Source organism: Myodes glareolus, chromosome X (assembly GCF_982192425.1).
Source record: "Myodes glareolus chromosome X, mMyoGla1.1, whole genome shotgun sequence".
NCBI classification, from domain to species: domain Eukaryota; kingdom Metazoa; phylum Chordata; class Mammalia; order Rodentia; family Cricetidae; genus Myodes; species Myodes glareolus.
Window position 1 is genome coordinate 39,474,873 of NC_142053.1, and position 25,028 is coordinate 39,499,900.

Genomic DNA, 25,028 nt, shown 5'->3' on the forward strand with positions numbered 1-25,028 from the left:
CACCACACCTACCCACATTTATTTTAGAGATTGCTAGGGCTCTAAAACTTCAGTTTTCCCATTTGTACAAGTATTTTACCCACTGAGCCATCTCTCCAGGCTCTCACATTTGTGATCAAATGCTTTGTTTTAGAAGAGTGTCAAAACACTTATAGGCAGGAACGACAGTTCTATCAACAACATTTTAACAGTGATGTAAAAACTGACATTCACATTTAGAAGGATGAATTAAAACCCTCACTTCATATTAAACATAAAAAAATGAACTCAACATATATCAAGGACCAAACCTCAAGAGTTAAAATTATAAAACTCTCAGAAGAAAATACAGAAATAAATTCTTATATGATTGGGGTCAGTCAATGACTTCTACTTTTTTCTTTTTTTGAGAGAGAGGGTCTCTCTATATAGCATTGACTGTCCTGGAACTTATTATATAGACTAGGCTGGAAACTCATAAAGATCCACCTGCCTCTGCCTCCCATGTGTGATGGAATTAAAGGCACCACCATGCCTGAAGGCAATGATGTTTTTAAAAATTTATTTTTATTTTACATGCATTGACGTTTTGCCTGCATATATGTCTGTGTGAGGGTGTCAGATTTTGGAGTTACAGACAGTTGTTAGCTGCCATGTGGGTGCTGTGAATTGAACCTGGGTCCTCTGGAAGAACAGTCAGTGTTCTTAACTGCTGAGTCATCTCTCCAGCCCTGGCAATGACTTTTTAAATATGCCATTCCAAGCATAAGCAAATAACAAAATAGAAAAGCAGGTATCTCTTCAAAGAAGATATAAACACTAAATTTAAGTCTTAGCAAAGGAGTGCATAATTCTACTCCTAGGTATATTCCTAAGAAAATGAAAACATATGCTTGCACAAAAACTTTCACAAAAATATTTATAGCATCATTGCCACAGTCTAAAAAACTCAAATACCACCAACTGATAAATGAAAATATACACACAATGGAATATGTTCAATCATGGAAGGAATGAAGCACTGGAAGATGCTACAAGACAGATGAGCCTAGGAAACATTATACAAATAAAATAAATCCTCAAAGACTGTATATTGTATGATTTCCTTTACATGGAATTCTCAAAATGAGAGAATTCATAGGGAAGAGATTCTATCTTGCTTTGAGTGGTGCTGGAACACAGTCACTGTTAATGGATGTAGAGTTCCTTTTACTGATAATGCAAATGGTCTAAAATTGCATAGGATGTTTTCACAACTCTGAATGTTAATAAAACCACTGAACTGAGCACTTGAAATGGAAAAATGTCTGGTACATGAATTATATTCTAAACAAGCTATTACAAAAAAAATCAGTATGACTCAAAAAGTCAAATATTATTTAAAGGAGTAAACCATAAGATGCAATTAGATATATTTTCCATTTACTCTACTTTTAGTAGTTTATTTTGTTTGTTTGTGTGTGTGTGTGTGTGTGTGTGTGTGTGTGTGTGTACTTAGTGCATATGTAGAGGTCAAAGAAAAACTCTGGAATTGATTATTTTTATCTCTATATGGGTTCTAGGAATTGAAATCAGATAATCAGACTTGCATTGTTGGGAGGCAAGCACCTTTATTCGCTGGCCCAGTTTCCTATTTATTTTAAATGGTCTTACCAGTTAAATGGAATTTAGTTAGATGTTTATTTGCTATTAAAATATTATAATTTTATATTGGTAACATTTATATGTAAAGAAATATTAATGGATAATTAGATAAAGAATGCACTTTTCAACCCTTCCTGTAATTTTAAGTAAATAATTGGTTCCATCTAATTAATTCTCTTTATCTCTAATACAGGGATAATACTAACTTACTCTCCTGTCTTGTTGGATTGCTGACTGGATAAATTAGAATGTATAAAAAAAGACATAAATATTATTATTAGTACCACTGTATTACAATATGGAAAATATGAGAGCTTTGCAATGTTTACATTAGTATTTTCTATGCTAGTCTCAACATGGGATAAATGGGTTGCAAGAAGTTACACTGTAATGCTTTTCTTACTCTAGATGCTCACAGCAATTGCTCTGTATTAGTTTAGGTAATTAGCAGATACACTCACAAAAGTATGTGCTAAAAGCCAAACACGAAAGCTTGGGAATAATTTAATTTTGGATTATCCATCCATGTGCCAGACCAAATATTTGGGAGCAAACTTTACATAAAGAAACCAGAGAGAAAAATATGGCAAACATAGAGAACTAAATTTATAGTCAAATGTATGTTTATTCACTGAAAACAGTAATGCTGGGGCTAGTGATGGCTCAATGGTTAAGAGCATTGACTGCACTGCCAGAGGTCCTGAGTTCAATTCCAGCAACCACAAAGTGGCTCTTATTAACCACCTGTAATGAGATATGGTGCCCTCTTCTGGCCTGCAGGCATATATGCAGACTGAACACTATACACAATAAACAACCCTTAAAAAACCAGTAAAGTTATTCAGGAAAAGAACCTGTTTCTCTGTAAATAGATTCAGTAACATCAACTTCAACACCGTCATAATATTCAAGACACTATGATAGATGCTTGGACTACAAAGATAAATTAAATTTGACTCCCAGTCTCAAATGCTTTGTAGTCTAGCAGTAGAGACATGTAATAAATAAATAAAAAAGTCTACAGAACAGTAAAATCACTTAGTGACTCAGTCTACAACAACTCTACAAAGGAATGTCACTTCAACAAGGCACCTGTCAATCAACTCGAACAACAGTCAAAAGTTTTACTTTTCAAGCATAATAATGAAACCTGGCTGAAGAGATAAGAGAACTCAGCAGTTCTTAACACTTGATACTCTTGCAGAGGACATGAGTTTGGTTTACAGAACCCATAATCCATGTAGGGTAGCACCTCACAACTACTTGCAACCCCAGGGTATCGGATGCCCTTCTACAAGTACTAATACACACACACTAAAAATGTAACAAAACTTTAACTTTAGTTCTTAATAAAAGTAGACAATATTTTTATATTATATTCAATACCCAGACCGGAGTTTTTTTTTTTCTTTTCCTTCCTTTCTTCCCTCCCCCCACTTTTTTTGAGACAGAGTCATGCTGTTCTGGAACTCACTATGTAGATAGATCCACCTGCTTCTTCTGCATACTGTGTGGTAGGATTAAAAGCATGCACCACCATATCCAGTCAGGGACTTTATCTATTTATTTACTTGTTTATTTTTTGAGACAGGGTTTCTCTGAAGTTTTGGAGCCTGTCAGGAAACTCACTCTGTAGACCATGCTGACCTTGAACTCACAGAGATCCGCCTGTCTCTGCCTCCAAGAGTGTTGGGATTAAAGGTGTAAGCTACCACTGCCTGGCCAGTCAAGGATTTTACTAGACAAAATGCTAGGATACAACATATTTAATACTCACTTTTGTTCCAACAGGCAATCCTTCTAGTCCTTTAGGCTTTATAAATGTGCGATGTTCTAACTTATGATCTGTTTTCTCCTTGCAGGTCAAAAATTGTAGTCTGCATTTTGGGCAACGATAAATTCCTTTATTCTGTTTATATAAAAATTATTAGAAATGATATTAAAATTCGTTTCTTTTGAGAAAAGTCTCACTATACACCCCAATTGCCGTTGAAAGCTCTGTGTTATACTTTGTTGGTTTCTTGTGATCCTCCTGTTTCAGCACCCAAGTGTTAGAATTACAGGTATGTACCACCACATTCTAAAGACACAACTATCAACCAATAACCAAACAAAAAGCAAAAAATGAAAAGAAAATCTAACCAGAAACTGTGAAGAAAGTTTTGTAATATAGTTCGAAATGGCAGTTCTATCCAACAGAACATTCTATAGTTTCATTAGTCACTGTGAAGTCTACCACTTACAAATGAACAGTGAGTGCTTTAAATGTGAGAAGTGCAACTGAGAAGGTAATTTTGTAAGTTTGTTTTTTTTTAGGTCTACATTTAAACAGATACACATTGTTAGATATTATGAGGTTAAGTTGTATGCATATGGAAATATAAAAGAACTTTCCAACTTACTGTTTGATAATCCTTTGACTGAATTCAAACACACATATTACTACTTTGCTGATACAAAACAAAACTTCAGGAAAATGAAGTCACTTGTTTATAGCCAAGTACTGTTCTCTATATCTGTTAATTGCAGGATTTATGTATATAACCTCATTGATTACACATCTTATATTTATATCTAAATTTTAAGCAAAATAAATAAAATAGTTCTGTTTTTTATAAATCTGTATGTCCACAAGCACATAAGTATTTCTTTATAAATAAATAATCATGGAGAAAAACCAAAATACCATATACAAAAGTATCTAGCACAGTTACCGGTGCACAGTAAATGATGTTCATGATGGCCGGGTGGTGGTGGCACACGCCTTCAATCCCAGCACTCGGGAGGCTAGAGGCAGGAGGATCACTGTGGGTTCGAGACCAGCCTGGTATACAAGAGCTAATTCCAGGACAAGCTATAAATCTACAGAGAAACCCTGTCTCGAAAAACCAAAATAAAAAAGTTGTTCATGATGTTCAGACTGACATACAACATAAATGTAAAGTGTCTGCTTTATTATGTTAGATAATATCCAGTGATGTCATAAATACTCGGAATCTGAATCTTTCATATATCACCGATTCAAATTTATATATTCTCTAGGAAATAGTAACTTCTCTTTCATGTACAGAATGAAACACAATACTACATGCTTTCATGTAAAAGGGTCGCCCACTGTTATCCAATACCACATGAGCAATCCTTGGATCATATACATACAGGTAACACTATATGGCTAGAGCAGGTTATATATTTCGGGGTGTGCACGTGTTATGTTTGTGGATGTAACACCAAGAAAAGAAAAATAGGATATGAATGAGAGAGAACAAGAGGAGAGGGTTATGGGAAGGGTTGGAGAGAGGAAAAGGAAGTAGAAATAATAATTCAAAAAATTATTATACACTTAAAAATTTATTCCTTCCATATTTTTCTAATGTCCCAGTATATGAAAATTCAATTCTTACAGTAGCTCATAACAAACAACAGACTTGGTCACTCTTAACTCCTCTTTCTTACACATTAATACAACCTGTAAGTTATTAGCAATATGTTTAAAACACTTATCTTTCTGTTTTTTCATTACTTCCAACCACCGCTACCATTCATACTAGTAAAAGCCACGTGTGAACTTTGAAACAGGTTCCTATCTTCTCCCTGTTTCTATCTTTTAACCCCTACTATGGTCATTCCTTTCCACAACTGCTGGGGTGACCTTAAAAACATATATTTCTCAGTTACTTAAATCCTTTGGTGGCAGATAACGGCAGATCTCTGTGAGTTTGAGGTCAGCCTGGTCTACAAGAGCTAACAGTTCGAGGAGGGACAGGCTCCAAAGCAACACAGAGAAACCCTGTCTTGAAAAAAAAAAACAAAAACAAAACAAAAAAATCCTTTGGTGACTTTCCAATTACTCTCAGGAATCCTGACTCTGTCACACAAGGTCTTACTTCATCTGGCTTGACTTCCATCACCACATCTTCAGCTACTACTTTCCTACTGCTGTCTTTTCCCTTCCTTCCCTTTCCTTCCCCCTCCCTTCCCTGGTTTTTTTGAGACTTGGTTTTTCTGTGTAGCCTTGGCTGTCCTGGAACTTTTTCTGTAGACCCGACTGGCCTCAAACTCAGCGATCTGCCAGTCTCTGCCTCTCAAGCGCTGGAATTAAAGGTGTGCACCACACCCGGCTTTACTGCTTCCTCTAGCCCTATTAACACTGTTGCTATTCCTCCAACATCCCAAATACATGCTCACCTCAATATTCTCTTTCTGATGGCCATATTATATATTGCCTTATCCTCTCGGGAGAGGCCTTCTTTGATCAAATCATGTAAAAAATAGCACATATCACTTCAAAGATCTAGAAGTCCTAATTCACCTGCACTTTCTTCCCACTGTATTTACTACTAACTGATGTATGTAAATTACACACACACACACCTTTCTACATTATAGTACAAATTTCAGAGGGCAAAGGCTGCTTTTCTCATTTTAATAATCCTAATATTTATATGCTATAAATTATTTGTTAAATAAATACAAGTAAGGCAGCAAAAGAATAGAAGAATACCCATAAACACAGAGCACAATTCATTGAGTTTAAAATGTCTGCCATTCCATTCAGAGTAGATTTTCCTAGAGGTCTGTGTTAGAGATATTAATCTAATATTAAAATTAACTAAACTTAAATTTTCAATGTCTTTCATGTATATGTATGTTGCAAGGTATTAAGGTTGATGAGGATACAGGAATACCATAATGTCCAACCAAAGAGACAGTGATATATTACAAAGGTTAAAAAAAGAAACACAAAAGGTTCCCTGTACTGAAATTTTTGACAAGTCACTATACTGTTTGATGAATTTAAAGGATTTTCAAAAGTAATATTAACTTTCTGTAATTTCTGTCTTCCTACCTATTATTGTGGATTTTGAGTCAGTGATAGGTTTAGGCTCTGAATCAACTTTTAGCTGTCATTTGTTGGAGAATGTGACATTGGTCAAATTATTTCCTATAAAGCTTTGTTTTCCCTCTTCCAAAAAAAATTATTTATTTATTTATTTTATGTATGAATATTCTATCTGCATGAATACCTTGATGCCAGAAGAGGGCATCAGATCCCACTGTAGGTGGTTGTGAGCCACCCCATGTGGTTGTTGGGAATTGAACTTCAAGACCTCTGGAAGAGCAGCCAGTACTCTTAACCACTGAGCCAGCTCTCTAGCCCCTGTTTTCCCTTCTATAAAATGGAAATGATCACATACTTCCTTCATAGGATAGCTGTTAAAAAAATGGACATAAAAGCATCACTGTTATTATAAAATAAGTGATTAGTAGTTGGCAATTTTACAACTAAGAACTTAAGGAAAAATATTTAGCATATCTAAAAACTTTAGTATTTCTTAAACATTATACAAACTAATATTCCTAAAATTATATTCCTTTTAGGAAAATGTTACAACAAAAATCTTAAAAAATAATAACAAACTACAAATTCAATAATTGTTAGTGTGTTAATAATGTAATTTCCATTACAAGACTAAAACTGTTCAGCTCTGGCTTTCTGGTCTTTGTGAATAATTATTCAAACTGAAAATAGCTGAGAAATATACGATAAGTCTTATGAAGATTTTTTTTCTTTCCTGCTGAATGTTTATCTCTTAGGTATACTAAACTTGAATGAACTGAATGCTCATCTTTCTTATATGAATTCTTATATGGAATTCCTGAGCTCCAATGTAACTTCATTGGGAGACAGAAATGTTTGGAAGGTAATTACATCATGGAGGCAGTGGGATAGTGTCCTTATAAAAGAGCTTCTTTGCCCCTTCTGCCATGTGAGGACACAGTGAGAACACAGACATCTGTGAATTAGGAAGCAGGCCCTTGCCAGACCCAATTCTTTTGGTGCCTTGATTTTCGACTTTCCCTTCTTTAGAACTGTGAGAAATAAATATTTATTATTATTTGATCCAGTTCATTATAGTGTCTTACAGATGCCTGAATAGACAAAAAGAGTACTCATGTGATATCAATGATTTCCATAAGTATCTCAGGTTTGCTGATTCAGCCAGTTTTGTTTATTACAGTGAAAGAATAAAGAAAGAGATTAAGGATAAAGAATACCAGGCACCAACCTCAAAGCACTCTCTTAGACCAGAGTTGTATTAATCCACCCAGAACTAACTATTAAAAAGAGAAATGAAACTGTCTAGTGGAATAAAGGAACTGAGAATAAGGGGATAGGTGAGAAAGAGGAAGGTAGTAGAGAAGGAGGAGATATATAAAGACTAGGTGAGGCTGGGCGGTGGTGGAGGTGGTGGAGCATGCCTTTAATCCCAGCACTCGGGAGACAGGCGGGTTGATTTCTGAGTTCAAGATCAGTCTGGTCTACAAGTGCTAGTACCAGGACAGGCTCCAAAGCTACAGAGAAACCCTGTCTCTAAACAAACAAACAAACAAACAAACAATAAAAAAAGAAAGAAAGAAAGAAAGAAAGAAAGAAAGAAAAGACTAGTTGAATACAAAATCAGAACTCAAGAGAGGAACAAGCACTGCTACTGGTATCTTAGGAATTATAAAGTACAACTAGCAAAAGTCATGTAGAAAGCAAGTTACAACCTAAGTATAGTTCCCTGACACAGTTTATAAATCTGGTAATAAATGTCACAACTGTTTCCTCTTTTGGCAGCTACCACTAGAAACCACCCTGGGTCACTGATGACAAATACTTGTCTTCTCATAACAGCAACAAAAAAAATGGACTAGTAAGTAGAAAGATTTGAAGAAAAGCAAAACCATAAGGTTTTAAGTCTTTAAGCTTTCTCAGTTAAAATCCTTTCCTCTTATCTTCAAAATTACCCACAAGACACAATGCCTAGCAATCTTGGATGCCAAAATATGCAACTTATATATTCCATTCATTTATTCCTTTTCCACTCTATTCTGTGGTTCCTATTTCTAGTGATAGCTTTAAGAAAGTTCAGATTATGGACCTCAGAATTACCCATCTAAGTCTGTATATCTTTTCCATAAAACAATATGAAGAAAGTTTAAATCTCACCTGATGTTTCATGTAATGATTCATATAAGGGGTTGCCATTCTACTAACTTTGAGACAAAATGGACACAGCAAGTTCTTAGTGTTCTCATGGGATGATCGAAAGTGAGTTTCTACATCAGAAAATATTGATGATCTAAATTGGCAAACCTAGAAATAGAAAAAGTTTAAGTTCAACATAAAATTTTATAATTTGCATATAATTTACATCACATTAGCAGTGATATATCATTGGTTTAGAAAAACATTATGCCCTAGGGATAATTCAAAACATAGATTTTATTTCTCTTTGCAGATCGATCATCCCTTATGTTGACTTAAATTTTCAAGCACTGATCCCACTTACTCTTTTTTCAGGATAAGCCAGAGACAGTTTATTTTTATGTTGCTGTCTTAATACTGGGAGTCACTTCAAACTCTGAAAAACCACTGGTCAAAAGATATTTATTTAGTTCTCAAATATTTCCTATTTTCCAAAACATCTGTATTCTTCCCTGTATGATAAGCCCATCTTTGTCATTCTCCAGTTGGACAATTTTTATTACAGTAGTCAGAGAACTATGGCCAAGAAGGCCAAATCTAGCCCATATATAAAATATGAACAAGTCCCAACAAATGGAAATCTCACTAAACACAGAGGCTTTTCAATTTTAGTATACTAATTAATTTTATTTAAATGCTTCAGAAATAAAAAGAAACAATACTATTTAATGGCATGCAGATATTGAACAAACACTGAAGTATACAATGTGTATACCTGGCAAATATATGGCATTTCACCAGGCTTATGAGTGTCCTTCATATGTTGTAAAAGCATATGCTCTGTTTCAAATGACAATTCACAGATTTTGCAAATAGCTGAAAGAGAAAAAAACATACCATTTTCACACGCATATGAAAACAAGATTCATTTTTGTATAAATCACAACATCAAGTAATACAGTAACACTACTACTACGAGTAGTAAAAGAAACAGGTGGTCCTTAAGGTTCCCTAATAAACAGATAATCAAATTCATTTAAACTGTCACTTACTAGAAAAATCATGAGGAGTGTGTGTACTCTCAATGTGGCACTGTAGCTGAAAGGGGTTGGGATACTGCCGATAGCAGTGCTGGCATGTGGTATGGCTTTCCCAGGACTCACTGTTCTGTTTTTCATGCTCCAAGTGATGTTTCATGTGGTTCATGAACCTATAAATTAGAGTAAAACAGGTGCAAAAATGCAGATTTATAACAACAAAGGTTCACAAATAATTATCTGATCCTAAAATTTTAAAATGTAGTTGCATGACTGCAATTCAAAATATTATCTTTATGGCCTTAAGAGTCAGCTTTTTGGGAAGTGACTGGATCCTGAAGGCGCTGATCTAATCAATGTATTAATTCATTGGTGTAGTCATAATAAAACAGCATCCCTGGAAGGCAGGGCCTAGCTGAGGGAAATAGATCATTGGATGCAGGCCCTAAAATGAGGTACTTTGCTCCTTTCACTTCCTATGCCTCTTAATTACCAGAAGGTGAACGATTTTCCTTCATTATATCCTTCCTCCATGTTGATTCTATCTTGCAACAGGCATCAGCTAATCAAGGACTGGAACCTCTGAAACCATGAAGAAAACAATCCTTTCTTCCTTAAACTGTTTCTCTTAGATATATGTCACAATCTCAAAAATTATAATGCAGAAAGTATTATTATTTTTCTTGCAGTGTGTTAATCTTTGTAACACCTTCCATTTGCTCAGTTTTACATTCTCATAAATGGGCTTCTTATGAGAAGGAACTTTGACTTTCCATGACAAAGCTTATGATATAAATGGGCAAACCTATTTTAAAGCCTTTATCAAACTGAATTTCAAAGTAAAATAACTCAATCAATCAAAACACTTTGGTGTGTGTGGTGGTTCACACCTGTAATTGTAGAGCTAGGGAGGCTATGGTAGGAGAATACAATCAAAAGCAATTTTAAGATTAGGTTGACTATAACAAATCACTGTGAGTCTCAATAAAAGCCATCCTATAATTGAGTAATAATTTTATCAGTTTAGAGAACCAATCATCTCAGAGGCTTTGATCTTTCATCTCCTATTCACACCACTACCAAAACACTCTTTATTTCTGCTTGTTGAGACAAAGTCTCATGTGGCCCAAGCCGGCCTTGAACTCATTACATAGCTGATGCCTGTGTTGAAATTCTGATCCTCCTGCCTCTACCTTCTGAGTGCTGGAATTACAGGCTTAAACTGGTTATAATTACATTCTAAAATATCTACTTTTTTAGAGACAGGGTTTCTAGGTAGCCCAGGATGGTTTCACAATCATACAGTCTCAGCATCCTAGGAACTGGGATTATTGGCATTGCACAGTTCAGTTTCTGTGCTCTCTTCTCAAGTTACTGAACCTCCCAATGCCTTAGGCTCTTTATCTATGAAATTAGACTGATGATACTCATGTCTCAGGATTATGATGAATATCTAAAGCCTATCAAAGAAATCCAGAAATCACCACATAACACATGATAAGTCGTATGCAGTCTCACATTCTCATTTCAGGTCAGGAAAGGCAGAGACTGCAGATCTCCAGAATAAGGCGACTAGATACACTAGATTAAATGATGGGCACTGTGTTCAACTGAGAGACTCTCCCTCAATGAATAAGGTGAGAGCAACTTAGGAAGGATTTTCTGTCAGTGTCTGTCCAGACAGACAGACAGACACACACACACCACAAACATGTGAATTAGAGAGTAAGCAAGTAAATGAAGACAGAACAAACATCAGTCAGACACAGACCCATACACATGTAGTCCTATGAGCAATGACAGAAGGTTATGTGAGCAGTGCACTGGAGAAACCACAAACTTCCCAGGGAATGCTGAGATCGTGTGTATCTAGAAGGAAAGTCAGTTTTTTATTCCTAGATTCCTCTGCAAAAAAAAAAAAATCAATTCAAGGTGTAATGTAGGTTTGAGTGTTAAGTCTGAAGCAATGATTTTTTTTTTTTTTGGAATCAAACCTGATAGAATGTATGTATTATTTTAGGGGAGCGAAAGCAAATGTAAGGTTTTTTTCAAAAGAGCAGTTTCCATGGAGGGAAAAAATTGTACTCTAGGAAAAGTGAAAAAGTACTCAAAATATGTATATAAAGAATTAGAAATAAATATAGAAACAGATACTTCAATGGAATAGTAAACAATATTTAATAGGCATTTCACAAGGCAGTTGTAGGCACTGATGAGCTTAAGGTTCTCAGCACCATTATTCATCTGAAAATTGCAAATAACACCACAGTTTCAATCCCCACCTTCCTCATCTCAATTTCACATCACCAGATGCCTACCAGCATGGCTTCAATAACGAAACCTAGCATTGACAAAAGTAACTGGATCCAATGAGAGAGTAATTAAAATGTTCCCTTTACTGTATGCTTGACAGTATTCCTGAAAGTTGAACACATTTGCGCCATTGCTCAGCAATGTAAATACACTGAGTACAATATCTTTTCTACTCCTTCGGTTTTAGTAGATGTCTATAAGTTACTCTGAAAAGTAATCCTTGTTAAATATTTAAGTAATTTTATTATAAAATGTTGGGAAACTAGCACGGTTACACACATGAACTCACAGTAGTTGTGACTGTATGTACAAGGCCTATACAGTTGATCCGATCAAACCAGTCAAAATCTCAGCATGAATTGAGAAAGAGTTCATGAAGTCCTATTCCTAATCGAGAAACTACTGACAATTAATGGCTGTGGGTGGGAGAGAAGAGTCAGTTTTCTTCAGGAATGTGGTCCCTAAAAGATTGCTCATGTTCCAGTGGATGGCCCTACACTGCTACACCAAGCAGTACTAGGTGGACCCAGTGGGCTTAAGGGAAAAAAAGCAATGACCTTGGGAGTAAAAAGTAGGGGGAATGGGGTAGTATGGAGGGTGAAGAAATGGGGTGGAATTGATCAAAATGTTTTATATGCATATATGAAATTCTCAAACAATAATAACGATAAGAAAAGGGCTACCAACCCATACCTTGTTTTTTAGTTTCCCTAAAGCTGTACTGTATAGTGACTATAAAGTCTACAAGCTATGTGAAGATTTTACTGACTCATTTCTGTATTTGACAGAGCTCATAGCCCAATTCTTACAAATACTAGTAATTTAGTAAGTATGAATAGAATGAACAAAAGATCAGGCTTTAAGAAATCTACTAGGTTATATTTACAAAAAAAAATTCTAGTGGGACATGCTGGTACATACCATTAATCTCAGTACTCAGGATTAAAGAAGAGCCAGGCAGAGCTATATGGTCTTGAGGCTAGTCTAGTTTACATAGTGAGTTCCAGATTAGTCAGAGGTACATAGTGAGACCCTGTCTCAATTTTTTTTCTCTAATCCAGGCATGGCAGTGCACACCTTTAGTTCCAGCACTTGGGAGGCAGAGGCAGGTGGATCTCTGTGAATTCGAGGCCAGCCTGAAATATAATAATGAGTTCCACGACAGCCAGAGGTACCAAATAGAGAGACCCTGTCTCAATTTTTTTCCCTCTAGAAAAATCTTAGAAGTATTAACAATAAAGAAAAATATTATACACACACCAATTGGGAAAGCAAAGTCACTCACTGCAAATACAAGGCTATAAAACCAATGAAAAAAAAACAGTCATTTTTCTTATTTTGATTTATTACTATCTTACTTATGATGATAATTATCCAACATGCCATATAATTCAGAAAATAAAATATAAGTTCTTAAATTTTAAGATAAAAACCTACAAAATCTTTAGAATTTCAACCAGGTATGGTGGCACACCCTTTAACCCCAGTAATCAGGAGGCAAAAGCAGGTACAGCTCTGAGTTTAAGGCCAGCCTAGTTTACATAGTGAATTTGGATATATAATAAGAACCTGTCTCAAAAAAAAACTTTTTAGAACTCCATTGTATATGTGTTATAAAAATTGTAAAGAAAAAAACCCAAAGCAGACATATTGTATACAACTTCTCTAAAGAAGATAATTTAAATATGAATCATTTTTCCCTGAGGTAAATATGCTGAAAATTATAAAATGAGTTGAAAAAAATTTGAGCTAGAATAAAAATTCGAGCTAATATCGAAAAATAAGACTAGCATGGAAGATACTAGGCTGAATAAAGTAGTTCTTATTATGTAAATAAATATGATTCAACATGACAAGAAAATAAATATAGGGATGTGGCGGCTAATCTTGGTTATCAATTTGACCACATCTGGATTAACTAAAACCCAAGCTGCAGGGTACATCCATGAGGGATTTTCTCAAATGACTGCCATCATTTGAGGTGAGAAGACTCACCTTCTGACGGTAGCTACATAAAAGGCTATACAGGAAGGAAGATGATGCTTTTTGCCTGCTTGCTTTCACTTTCACTGGCAAATTTGCCTATCCTGTTCCTGAGTCATTCATTCTTTTGCTGATACTAGAACCTACTTTTTCTAGATTCCAACAAAGACTGAAGACTGGCAGCTCTCTAGGACTTCCCTGGGATTCTGACACCAGACTGGGGACTGCTGAGACATCTAGTCTTGTAGACTGAACAACTACCAAACCCTTGGCCTTTCCATTAAAGACAGCCACTGTTGAGAACTACTTGGACCACAGCCTGTATGTAAGCCACTCTAACAAATCCTTTTACACATATTTACACATATACATGCTAGAAGAACCCTGACCAATACAGATTGGAATGTGGTGTCTAGGAAGAGAATGGACCTGACAGGCTCATATGTTTGAATATTTGTTCCCAAAAAGGAGGAACTGTTGAGAAAGGCCTTGTTATAAGAGATGTGTCATTAGAGGCAGGCTTTGATGTTTCAAAAGACTCTAGTCATTTTCAGTGTCGTGATCTCTTTTTGCCTTCTAGTTGTGGATAAAGATGTGAGCTCCCAGTTGTTCCTGATACCATATCTCTGCTTCACTATCATGGTTTCAGACCCTCAAAACAATAAGCTCAAATTAAAACCTTTTATAAGTTGCCTTGGTCATGGTGTTTTATCACAGCAATAGGAAAGTAACTCAGACAAGTGTAAAACATGTTATCTTCCCCAAGTTACAGTAAATACTCTTGTGTTTTCTTAAGCTATCTGAAAAATTATAACTGGGTAGACCCAGGTGTAAAACTATGAAATACAAAAAAAATAAAAACTTTCTTTTGTGGAATATTATTTTAACTGGGCAAAGATGTGTTACATTCGTTTACACTGCAGACTATTATTTTAACTATGTAAAGGTATGCTGTTTGTTTAATTATGAAAAGATGTGGTGCTGTTTCACTTTGCTTGCCTAAGTCACCTGACTGATCTAATGAAAAGCTGAATGGCCAGTAGCTAGACAGGACAGGGATAGGCAGGGCTTCTGGGCAGAGAGTAAATGGGGGAGGAAGAGGGAAGAAGAAAAAGTAGAAGAGAACAAGGGAAGAAAAGGAATATGCCTGGGACCAGCCAGCCAGGTACAAGTAATGAAAGTAAGAATTACAGGAAGGAAGAAAAGGTAAAAAGCTCTGAGGCAAAAGGTAAAAACAGGTGAATTTAAGTTAAAAGAGCTTGCTGGAAAAGAGCCTAAGTTAGGATTGAGCATTCAAAACTAATATGTCTCCTTGTCATGATTTGGTAGCTGGTTGGTGGGCCAAAAGAAAAGCCTGGTACAACTTTCAGCATAACAAATAGTCTTTCTTAGCAGAAATATTACGATGGTTTACCTAAGGATAGCAAAGAAAAATATATTTATATTAAAAGATCAAGATGCAAATTATTGTTTCTTAATTTTCAAACAAATATTTACATACCTAATATTATTTTTAAGAACTTTCGAGCAACTGAAGCATTTAAAAGTTGTGTAAGTCTTTAGGTCTTCCTCAACAGCTCCTTCATGTCTTCCATAGTAAAAATCACTAACTAGCATGATCAATTTTTCTTTATCTGAGCCAATGTTAGCTTTGTTGTCAGTCGTTGAATGTTCTGATTTAACAGTCTCCAGAAAGTCATTTATCATGTCTGGGCAGCAACGCTAAAAGAAGAGAAATAGTGTTTTATTTGTACCTCTTATAAAAATCAGACATCATTCTATATTTACAGTAGGTTCAGATCATCTAAAGCTATGCTTAGCAATATAAATGATATATATGGGAAGTCATCCACCAAAACCACTGGCTTCTTTCCTTATAAATTGCAAAAATTTCAACAACAAATACCACTATTTTAATGAAATATCTTCCAAAATGAATGGAAAACTTTTAAAACTTTAAATTACCTTGTAATTTTTCTTTTCAGAGTAGGACTTATTAATTTGCTTTTTGAACACAAATCATAGATTTCATTCATATTAATGTCAAGATATAACTTGAAAGTCATATATATCATTTATGTATGAAGCTTAATTACCTAATGACATAGTAATATTTTAATAAAGCACAGTTGGAACTAGACTTATGTGGAGAGTTGATATGTTATTCTCCTATCACAAAGCACTACATAATTTATGTCCCACAAAGAAAGAGTTATCAGTTACATCCTCAAAATCTCAATGTATCCTATCTATAATACTTCATTATTTCACGGGGGAAATATACTTTGAATAAAATCAGAATCTCATTTAAACTGATACTAATAATTCTTTTCTCAATGAAAAAAATTTTTCATATATAATTTTCAGTGGTAGAATTTCTCTAGGAGGATTCTCTAAGAAAACTGGAACAGACAGGAGAGACGGCTTAGCAATTAAGAGCATTGGACCTGGGGTTCAATCCTGAGCACCCACATCATCACGACTGTAACTGCAGTCCTGAGCGGGCCAATGTTGCTTCTAGCATCCAAGAGCACCAGGTAAGTAAGCAGTGTACAAACATACATGCAAACAAAGCACCCAAACACATAAAATAAAAAAAAAATCATTAAAATAATAACTGCTGAACAAAATAAAACGGGAAAAAATGTTAGCAAATTCGAATTGTTGAGTATTTAAACATTTTATTTAAAGTGGTAGAAAACAACTGTGGCTGGTCAGTGGTGGCGAAAGCCTTTAATCCCAGCACTCGGGAAACAGAGGCAGGTGGATCTCTATGAGTTTGAGGTCAGCCTGGTCAACAAGAACTAGTTCCAGGTCAGGTTCCAAAGCTAAAGAAAAACCGTGTCTTGGAAAACAAACAAATAAAAAACAACAAATAAATAGTAAAAAAGAAAACTGTGAAAATTCTTATAATTCAGTAGCACAACAGTAACAATCACACTAAAAATATCCTAAACCAACTTAAAAATAATCACAGATGGTAGAAAAGGGGCTTATGTATGAAAGGAGAAAAATTACTTTCATAAAAAAAATGACCATGTAATTAAATCTCAGTAAATGCTATCTATGCTGGAATTTTCATAGGGTTAGAAAGAAAAAGCAACACAGGTAAAAATTAGAAATACATAAATAATAAAGGGCTTTGGAAATACTGAAAATAAAAGGATAAAGTAAGTACATAGCAAGTAGCTGGGCGAGGTAGTGCATGCCTTTAATCCTAGCACTTGGGAAACAGAGGCAAGTAAGTCTCTGAGTTCAAGGCTAGCATGGTCAATGTAACAAGTTCCAGAACAGTCAAGGTTACACAGAGAAATCCTATCTCAAAAATAAAGCAATAAGTAAAGGATTTAGCAAGCAAATGGAAATAGGAAAATAAGAATTATGAGGGCTAGGAAAATGCTTCAGTGGGGAAAGCATTTCTGAACATGGGTGAGAAGCTGATTTTGAATCCCCAGAACCTAGAAATACTATACTACTGCATAGAGATGGGAGGCAGAAATTGGAGAATGTGGCATACACAGCCCCCACCAACAAAGAGACCCTGTCTTAAACAAGGTAGAAAGCAAGGACTAACACTTGAGGTTGTCCTTGGACCTCTACATCTGTACGGTGGGAAGTGCACACTTATATGCAAACACACAAATTTGCAGACATATACATACACATTTACACATAAATGATATAAATAAATTAAAATGGAATTTAGGTCAGAATGCATTAAACAAAGAAAAAAGGATATTTTATTTAAAACGTCAGTGAAGTTACAAAACACACGCAGAGAAAGCTATAGAGAAATACAAAATAGAATTGTCAAATATCAAAGAAAGTACTGATGATGTGAGACTGGTTTCACTATTCTCACATGCTCAGAGACGTAGAGGGACTAACATCCAGGATAAGTTTTGTTCCCAGAATAGATACTGTATTTGAAATATTGGAATTCATTCTCACTCTTGTACTTTTCTCCAAGGTGCGGGATTTAATAAAAATCTCTTGGGAACAGTAAGCAGAATCTTTCCTAAGATGTTTCTTTGCATTCTCCCTATCCTTTTCCATGTCACCTATCTTACTTATCTTAGTGCTTTTCTTGCCTCTTCACTCACTACCATTTACATGGGGCAGGCAAAGAGAAGACGATCTATCTTTAGAAAGATACAACAAAATACCATATAACCTGGTAAAATATTAATAGTAATCCCTCTAAATTTCATACTTTAGTAGCTTCAAATTTATCTAAAACCTAAGTAAGTTCAGGAGTTTGAAATACCAATATAAAGCTATAATTCATTAATAACTCTATATATTCTATTTTGGATTGAGCTAAAGCTATTATTTCATAAGTAATGTTTCATTAGGAAACTGGAAAATTAAGATACAAAACTAAAATTTCCATTGAAAAATAGGAAATGAATATGACAACATGGAAAAAAGTATAAAATAGGAAATTTTAAGTTATATTTTAGATTAATAAAATGCCTGCTTTATGAGAAATATAAAGAATGGCACAATTTAGTCAATAAAATATTACGGTTTGTGAATTTTCATTTAAAATTAAAAAGCAATGCACACATACAATAGAGTATACATGATCACATACTATGATGTATGTATGATGAACTTAAGTTTTATAATTTTATGATTGGGAAGAATTTAAATTTTGCATAATCATGAAAATTCTTATTCATATGAAAATGACAATAAAAGGTTTTTATTTAAATATATAGATAAACAAATACTCTCTACTATTCTTACTATTTCTTGGATTTATAAACATTTTCAAAACTCAAAATTTGACACTATTTTACCTTCATGTGGCATTTCAAAGGATCCAAAAAACTGAACTTAACCTTGCAATTTGGACAAGATCTTAGTGAAGGTGCTCCAGTTTCAGCCTGAATTGATGAGGTATTTTCATCTAAAATAAATTGAGGACTTTTATGAGTAAAAATTGATCTTTTAAAAAGCTTAAAAATCTTTAAAAATCCATCTCACAATTATTAAAATTTGTTTCTAACTAATACATTTTTCTACATGAGATTTCATACTTACTTGATAGTACAACCTGGGAGGAAGCCTCGGAAGGAGACTCATTTAAAGATGATGAAGAGGAAGGATTTGTTTCAGAAACACTTGCATTGGTCTTTGGCTTTTTTGGATTAACACTGTTTAATTTGGAAGTGGAAGGATGTTTTAATCCTAACGAAGTTTGTTCGATACCTACAAAGATTTGAACAGCAGGAAAGATTTATAAATGCTTTAGTATAGAATATTACTTATTTAAATTGCTATAAAAATGTCCTTAGATTTTTAATATAATAAAAACATCTTGGATCTAACTTAAATGGAAAAAAATAATTAAAAGGCAGAAATTATACAAGGAAGCAGCTTCTATGAATCATATATATTTCAGATTCACAAAATAAACTTTATGCAAGAAAACTATAAGGATACTTTCAAATAAAGCTATCCATTAAAGGACGCAGGCTGAGAAAAAAAAAAAAAGAAAAGCATAAATCACACAAAACCCAAAGCAACAATATAACAAAAAATAAAGAGAGAAAAGAGAAAGGTAAATAACTTTTTCTGAGCTACACCCTTACAAATGAACTTATGTTCTGGTGATTAAAGACATTTAAACTTAAAAAATACTCATTCTAAAATCCAGGAGAATTCTTTATAGTTGTTTTAAAAATCTTTAGCTATTCAATCAAAGTTTTCTTTCTTATGTAGAAAATGGAAACAAAAATGCTTTAGTCATTCATATGAAAAAAAAAACTATAGTCTTCCAACTACTATACCGAGTTAATTAGACATAATGGGCATTCCTGACAGAGCCTTTCCTTTTATGCTTTCTTTGACTTCTGTGATTGGGAGAAAGTTTTGTTTGAACACTATCGTCTTAGCATCCAAAGGATTAGGTAATCCATGGCATCTGTTTGAGAAACAGGCACAGACCCAGAAAAAGTGATTTTATAAAATAATCCAAAATAAATTGTTTTCTGTGACAAAGGCTGTAAAATCACACATAGTTTAATGCTCTCAAGTGTACATTCACAGAAGCAGTAGATATATTCTTGTCAAATTTATGATGTTTCATTCTTTGAGATAATAGAATTCTTTTTCCTATTATTAGAGACTATGGCTACTGAATGATTACTGCCAGCACATGAGACTGATTTTGGTTTTGTTACTTTAATGTTTCTTTAAGATGCCTGTGTCACTTGGATAATCAATAAACTTTGGCATTTTGCACTAGGTAATATACAATATACCATGTAATAAAAATAGACCATTTTGATAAAGTTTTTAAGGATGGATTTTTATTATATCTATGCACATGTATGTTTGTGCATCTCTGTGAATGTACATTACATACATGTCTGCAGTGTCCAGATCTCTCAGAGCTGGTATTTGTGCATCTCAGGGAATATAAACTACTTGCATGTCTGCAGAGCCCATAAGAAGGTGTCAAGACCTCTCAGAACTGGTATTTGTGCATCTTAGGGATTATATGCTACATGCATGTCTACAGAGCTCAGAAGGTGTCAGATCTCCTGGAACTGGAGCTCCAGGTGGTTGTGAGCCGCCTGACATGACATGGACGCAGGGAACTAAGCTCAAGTGCTCTTAACTGCTGTGCCATCTCACCAGCCTTATCTAAATAAAAAAAAATTACTCTTAGATAAAGAGTTTTAAATACTGATCCTTTACATTATTTTTATTGCTTTGATCTTTGCTACTCCCTACTTTCAAGTCTTCCTATTTACACAAATAAAAATGAGCAGGCAGCCCTAATTAAATACAGTGGGTTACACAAGAAAAGTAAAAACAAAAAGTGGAATGGGAAATAGGGAGTTGGTGGAGGTAAGACGAGTATGGTGGTGGTTGGGGGAATGAGTGTGGCCAAAATGCATTATATACATGTATGAAATTGTCAAAGAATAAATTGATGAAAAGAGTCTTTTTAAAATTAATTTTTGAGATGGAGTATCACTTTGTAGTTCTGGCTGTCCTGGACTTTGCTATGTAAACCACACTGGCCTTTAACTCACAGAAATCTTTGTGTCTCTGCTGGGAATAAAGGCAGGCACCACCACCATGCCTGGCTAGAAAACAAAAAAACTTATTCTCATAAAAAATCCTATTTCCCTTCTTCAAATTCAAGCTCAAATCTAATTTTATCTAAGAAACTTTCATGGTCATCCTAGACTTCAAACATTATCACATATTTGTGGTTATTATTGTAAACTTTAATAAACCATTTAAAGTTTATAAAACAGATTTCACTTTTCTTAATTTTGCAAACTCAATAAAATCCTAAAATGAATAACATTATTTACAAATGGCTCATATTAGGTCCAGAGAATGAATGTATTATGTGAGAAACAGAAAATAATATTTTAAAGCCAGGCAGTAGTGGTGCACACCTTTAATCCCAGCATTTGGGAGGCAGAGACAGGCAATCTCTGGGAGTTTGAGGCCAGCAAGTTCAAGGACAGGCTCCAAAGCTATAGAGAAATCCTATCCCAAAACACTAAAAATAAATAAATAAATAAATAAAGACAATACTTTATCAATGTGAGAAAAGTTAGGTGACTTGATAAAGACTTGATATAAAACTTGATAAAGATCTATACAAATCTGTAGGACAGAGGTTTAAACGTTTATCTTTTAATCCAACTTTAACAGTGTTTAATATTCCGGACAAAGCTCTCTTCTCTACAGTTTAAAAACCTTTTGTTGAGACAGGGTCTTATGCAGTCCATGCTGATCTTGAACTTGCTAAGCAGCTAAGACTGGCCCTCGAACTCCTGATCCTCCTGGCTCTACTTCCCATGTGGTGGAATTTCATACGTGTGCCACCACACTTAGTGGAGAACCTTTAAATAGTGAATAGGAGTTACTGTCTTTAACTTCTGGAAGCTTCACAAATTGAGACTTGTTCTAGGAATGAGACCATGTGCTTAGTAAAATCAAATTTAAGACACCTATTTTATTTCCCTATCAATTTTGGTTCTTGGTTATTTTGCTAACCATAGGTTAATCAAATGAAATATTTAGCAAAGTGAGAAAATATTGTGACACCCAAATTACTATAAAACTTTTCCTTTGGTTTGATAAATATAATATACTACTTATTAGTAAATAAAAATTCAAAAGAATTATGTTCCTCTTTAGTGAAATATATCAAATTAGCTAATAGAGAAGCTACTTTATTCCATTATAGGGATTTTTTTTTATCTAGATAACATTCTTCTACTGTCATACTATTTACATTCATGAAGATTTTGCCAAGGCAGAAAAAAAATTTTTTAAATGAATTTTCTTCCAATTGTCCAATTTCTGTTCCTTCAATGAATATGTATTAGGTACTGATCATGTGCTTATTCTATCTCTTTAGTTCTGTCATTTTATAATACCATTCTATTATGTTTAGCTATCTCACATGTCATTTATTATATAGAAAGTTTACCAAAAAATAAACTAAAGCCATGCCAAATAATAAATACATTTTACACAGTATTTAAGTCATCAGGAGACTTCTCTGACTCACAGAAACTATATTAAGATTTCATAGCTCACAGGTAGTTCTAAATGAGAATAAACTCAGCCAGGGATGGTGGTGGAATCTTTAATCCCAGCACTTGAGGCAGAGGCAGGTGGATCTCTGAATTACCAGTCAGCCTGGTCTACAGAGTGAGTTATAGGACAGCCAGGACTATACAGAGAAACCTTGTCTCAACAACAACAACAACAACAACAACAACCAACCAACAATCCAAAAAAACCCAAATCCAAAAACCTCAAGTAGCACACACTAGCTAAACTAACAGAAAGGAGATAGTCCATTAAGTAAGATTACACATCTAAAGCATTCAGGAATGATAGCTCTATTTCCATCTTATATGCAAATAACAACACAAAGGCACTGATTTCAGAAGTATGTGTATATATGTGGGTGTACCTGTGGAGGTTATATGTGGGTGTACCTGTGGAGGTTAGAGGACAACCTGCCAGAGTCAGTTCTCTCATCTTATTGTGTGAGTTCAAAGATCAAACTCAGATCAGCTTGGCAATTGCCTTTGTTGAGCAATCTTGTTAGCTTCTTAAATCTTTATTAATTTGATTATTTAGTGTGCACCTGTGCACGGCATGGAGTCAATTCTCTACGTTCCTATGTAGGTTCCAGGGATCCAACTTAGGTTACAAGTTTAGCAGCAAGCACCTTTACCTGCTGAGCCATCTTCAAGCCCTTGTATAAAAATTCTATATGAACATTAACAAAGTCTCTTTTTGTAGATTTTTAAGAAATACTAAATCAAACCTTCTGTACTCTTTTTCAGTATGCTGTAGGATGGTTTATCCTTGGTTGAGTCTAACTGTAAGACAGAAGAAGAAGCACCTGGATCATCTTGTGATGAAGTCTTTGAAAAACTCTGTAAAACGTTAAAAGTTATTTTGTTTGTTAGCTATTAGAAAAGTAAACTGAATAGTATGCTAGTACTACAAAGATCAGTTAGAAAGCACAAAAGTAATTTACCCTCTGCTAAAATGAGCACATACTGCGTGAAAAGCATATTGGCATTATTAAATATTCTTGTAATTTCTTTGGAAAATTAAAATTCGGTGTAAATAAAATGTTAAAATAAAAAACAGTTATAACACTGTTAAGGTTTCATTTTTGGTATAACTTCTTGGCAATAACATTTTAGCAGTATCTACTAAAGGTTTTCAAAATCCATATTCTTTGACATAATCATTTCACTTCTAAGAATTTGTGTTTAGGAAGTGAAAACGTTAATAGAGCATTTATAAAAGCAAAACACAAAAACCTGTATGTTCAACAAAAGAGGAATAGTTACATAAGTTTGACAGATTAAGCAAGATAAACAATGAATGACAAAGAACTGTATTTTCAATACAATATTCAGTTAAAAATGAGGAATAGGTATCAAATCTGTAAAATATGGTCATGAATGACAGACTATACTATCTACAGAAAATCAAAATATAAAAATATATTTCCTTGTTTCTAATACCTTTCATATACATAACTTTCATAATACAAATACAAAGATTTTGTTTGCTTGTCTTAAGCTTTCAAGCTGAGATAATTAGGTTGGAAGAATTTTCTGTTCTTACTAAATATTACTTTTTTTAATTGAGGAAGAGGAAATGAAACAGTTTCCCAATATAATCTTCTATAGCCCGAGACTGACTATGTAGAACAGACTGGCTTCTTTATCCTCCTGTCTCAGTTTCCTGAGCCATCATAACTGGCTTTGTCACTAAATTTTCTCATCAGTAATTTTCTCATCAGGAAGTTAAAAAGACAAGAGACTGGAGAGATAATGTCTCAGTGGATAAGAGTACTTGCTGCTTCTGCTGGTTGGGGACCTGGGTTCAGTTCTCAGGGCCCATATAAAGACTTACAATTAAATACAACTCTAGCTCACAATTGAATACAACTCTAGTTCTAGGGGTCTGCAATTTTTTTCTGACTTTTGTAGACATAAGAATTATGGAGACAGATACTGAAATTACCTAAAACAGCCAGGCAATGATATATATACTTAAATGTATGATTAGGTATGTGTATAAACCTCTGGGCTAATATGGATTGAAATCCTATGTCTATTGGTTACCAGCTGGCCTTCGGATAATCATTTAGGCTCCCTGAGTTTCAGTCTCCTCAACCATAAATTGGGAATATCCTCCCTCATAGGGATGTCTTAAGAATTATGTAAAAATCACATTTGCACATATTAACAGTTTCCCTCCAAATGTTAAACATCACTGTTATTTCTTACTTCTATTAAAAGTTTTTTGTTATTGCTCTACTTGGGGGTGATTTTGTTTTGTGAGACAGTCAAACTTTGTAGTCCAGCCTGGTCTGGAACTTACTAAGAGGAGGCTGGTCTTTTTTTTTTTTAAAGATTGATGGAGGAGGGTCATCTGTCTATGAATAAAGAAACTGCCTTGGCCCTTTGATAGGACAGAAAATTAGGTAGGCAGAGTAAAGAGAACAGAATGCTGGGAGGAAGAAGGCAGTGAAGCAGTCGCCATAACTCTCCTCTCTCCTCTCTGAGAGAGAT

At 34.5% G+C, this 25,028-nt stretch overlaps 1 protein-coding gene across 11 annotated transcripts in view; it reads right to left on the minus strand.

The window, feature by feature from the left end:
- Znf280c (zinc finger protein 280C) overlaps positions 1 to 25,028 on the minus strand; it is a 53,982-nt gene that overhangs the window by 12,453 nt on the left and 16,501 nt on the right. For all 11 annotated transcript variants that reach the window (XM_048439250.3, XM_048439247.3, XM_087903174.1 and 8 more), the window contains 8 exons: positions 23,258 to 23,369; positions 18,982 to 19,149; positions 18,738 to 18,847; positions 15,434 to 15,654; positions 9,652 to 9,809; positions 9,375 to 9,475; positions 8,621 to 8,767; positions 3,401 to 3,532 (listed from right to left, as the gene is read on the minus strand). In XM_048439250.3, coding sequence (XP_048295207.1) covers positions 3,401 to 3,532; positions 8,621 to 8,767; positions 9,375 to 9,475; positions 9,652 to 9,809; positions 15,434 to 15,654; positions 18,738 to 18,847; positions 18,982 to 19,149; positions 23,258 to 23,369 — 1,149 coding nt within the window. The remainder of the gene's footprint in view (positions 1 to 3,400; positions 3,533 to 8,620; positions 8,768 to 9,374; positions 9,476 to 9,651; positions 9,810 to 15,433; positions 15,655 to 18,737; positions 18,848 to 18,981; positions 19,150 to 23,257; positions 23,370 to 25,028) is intronic.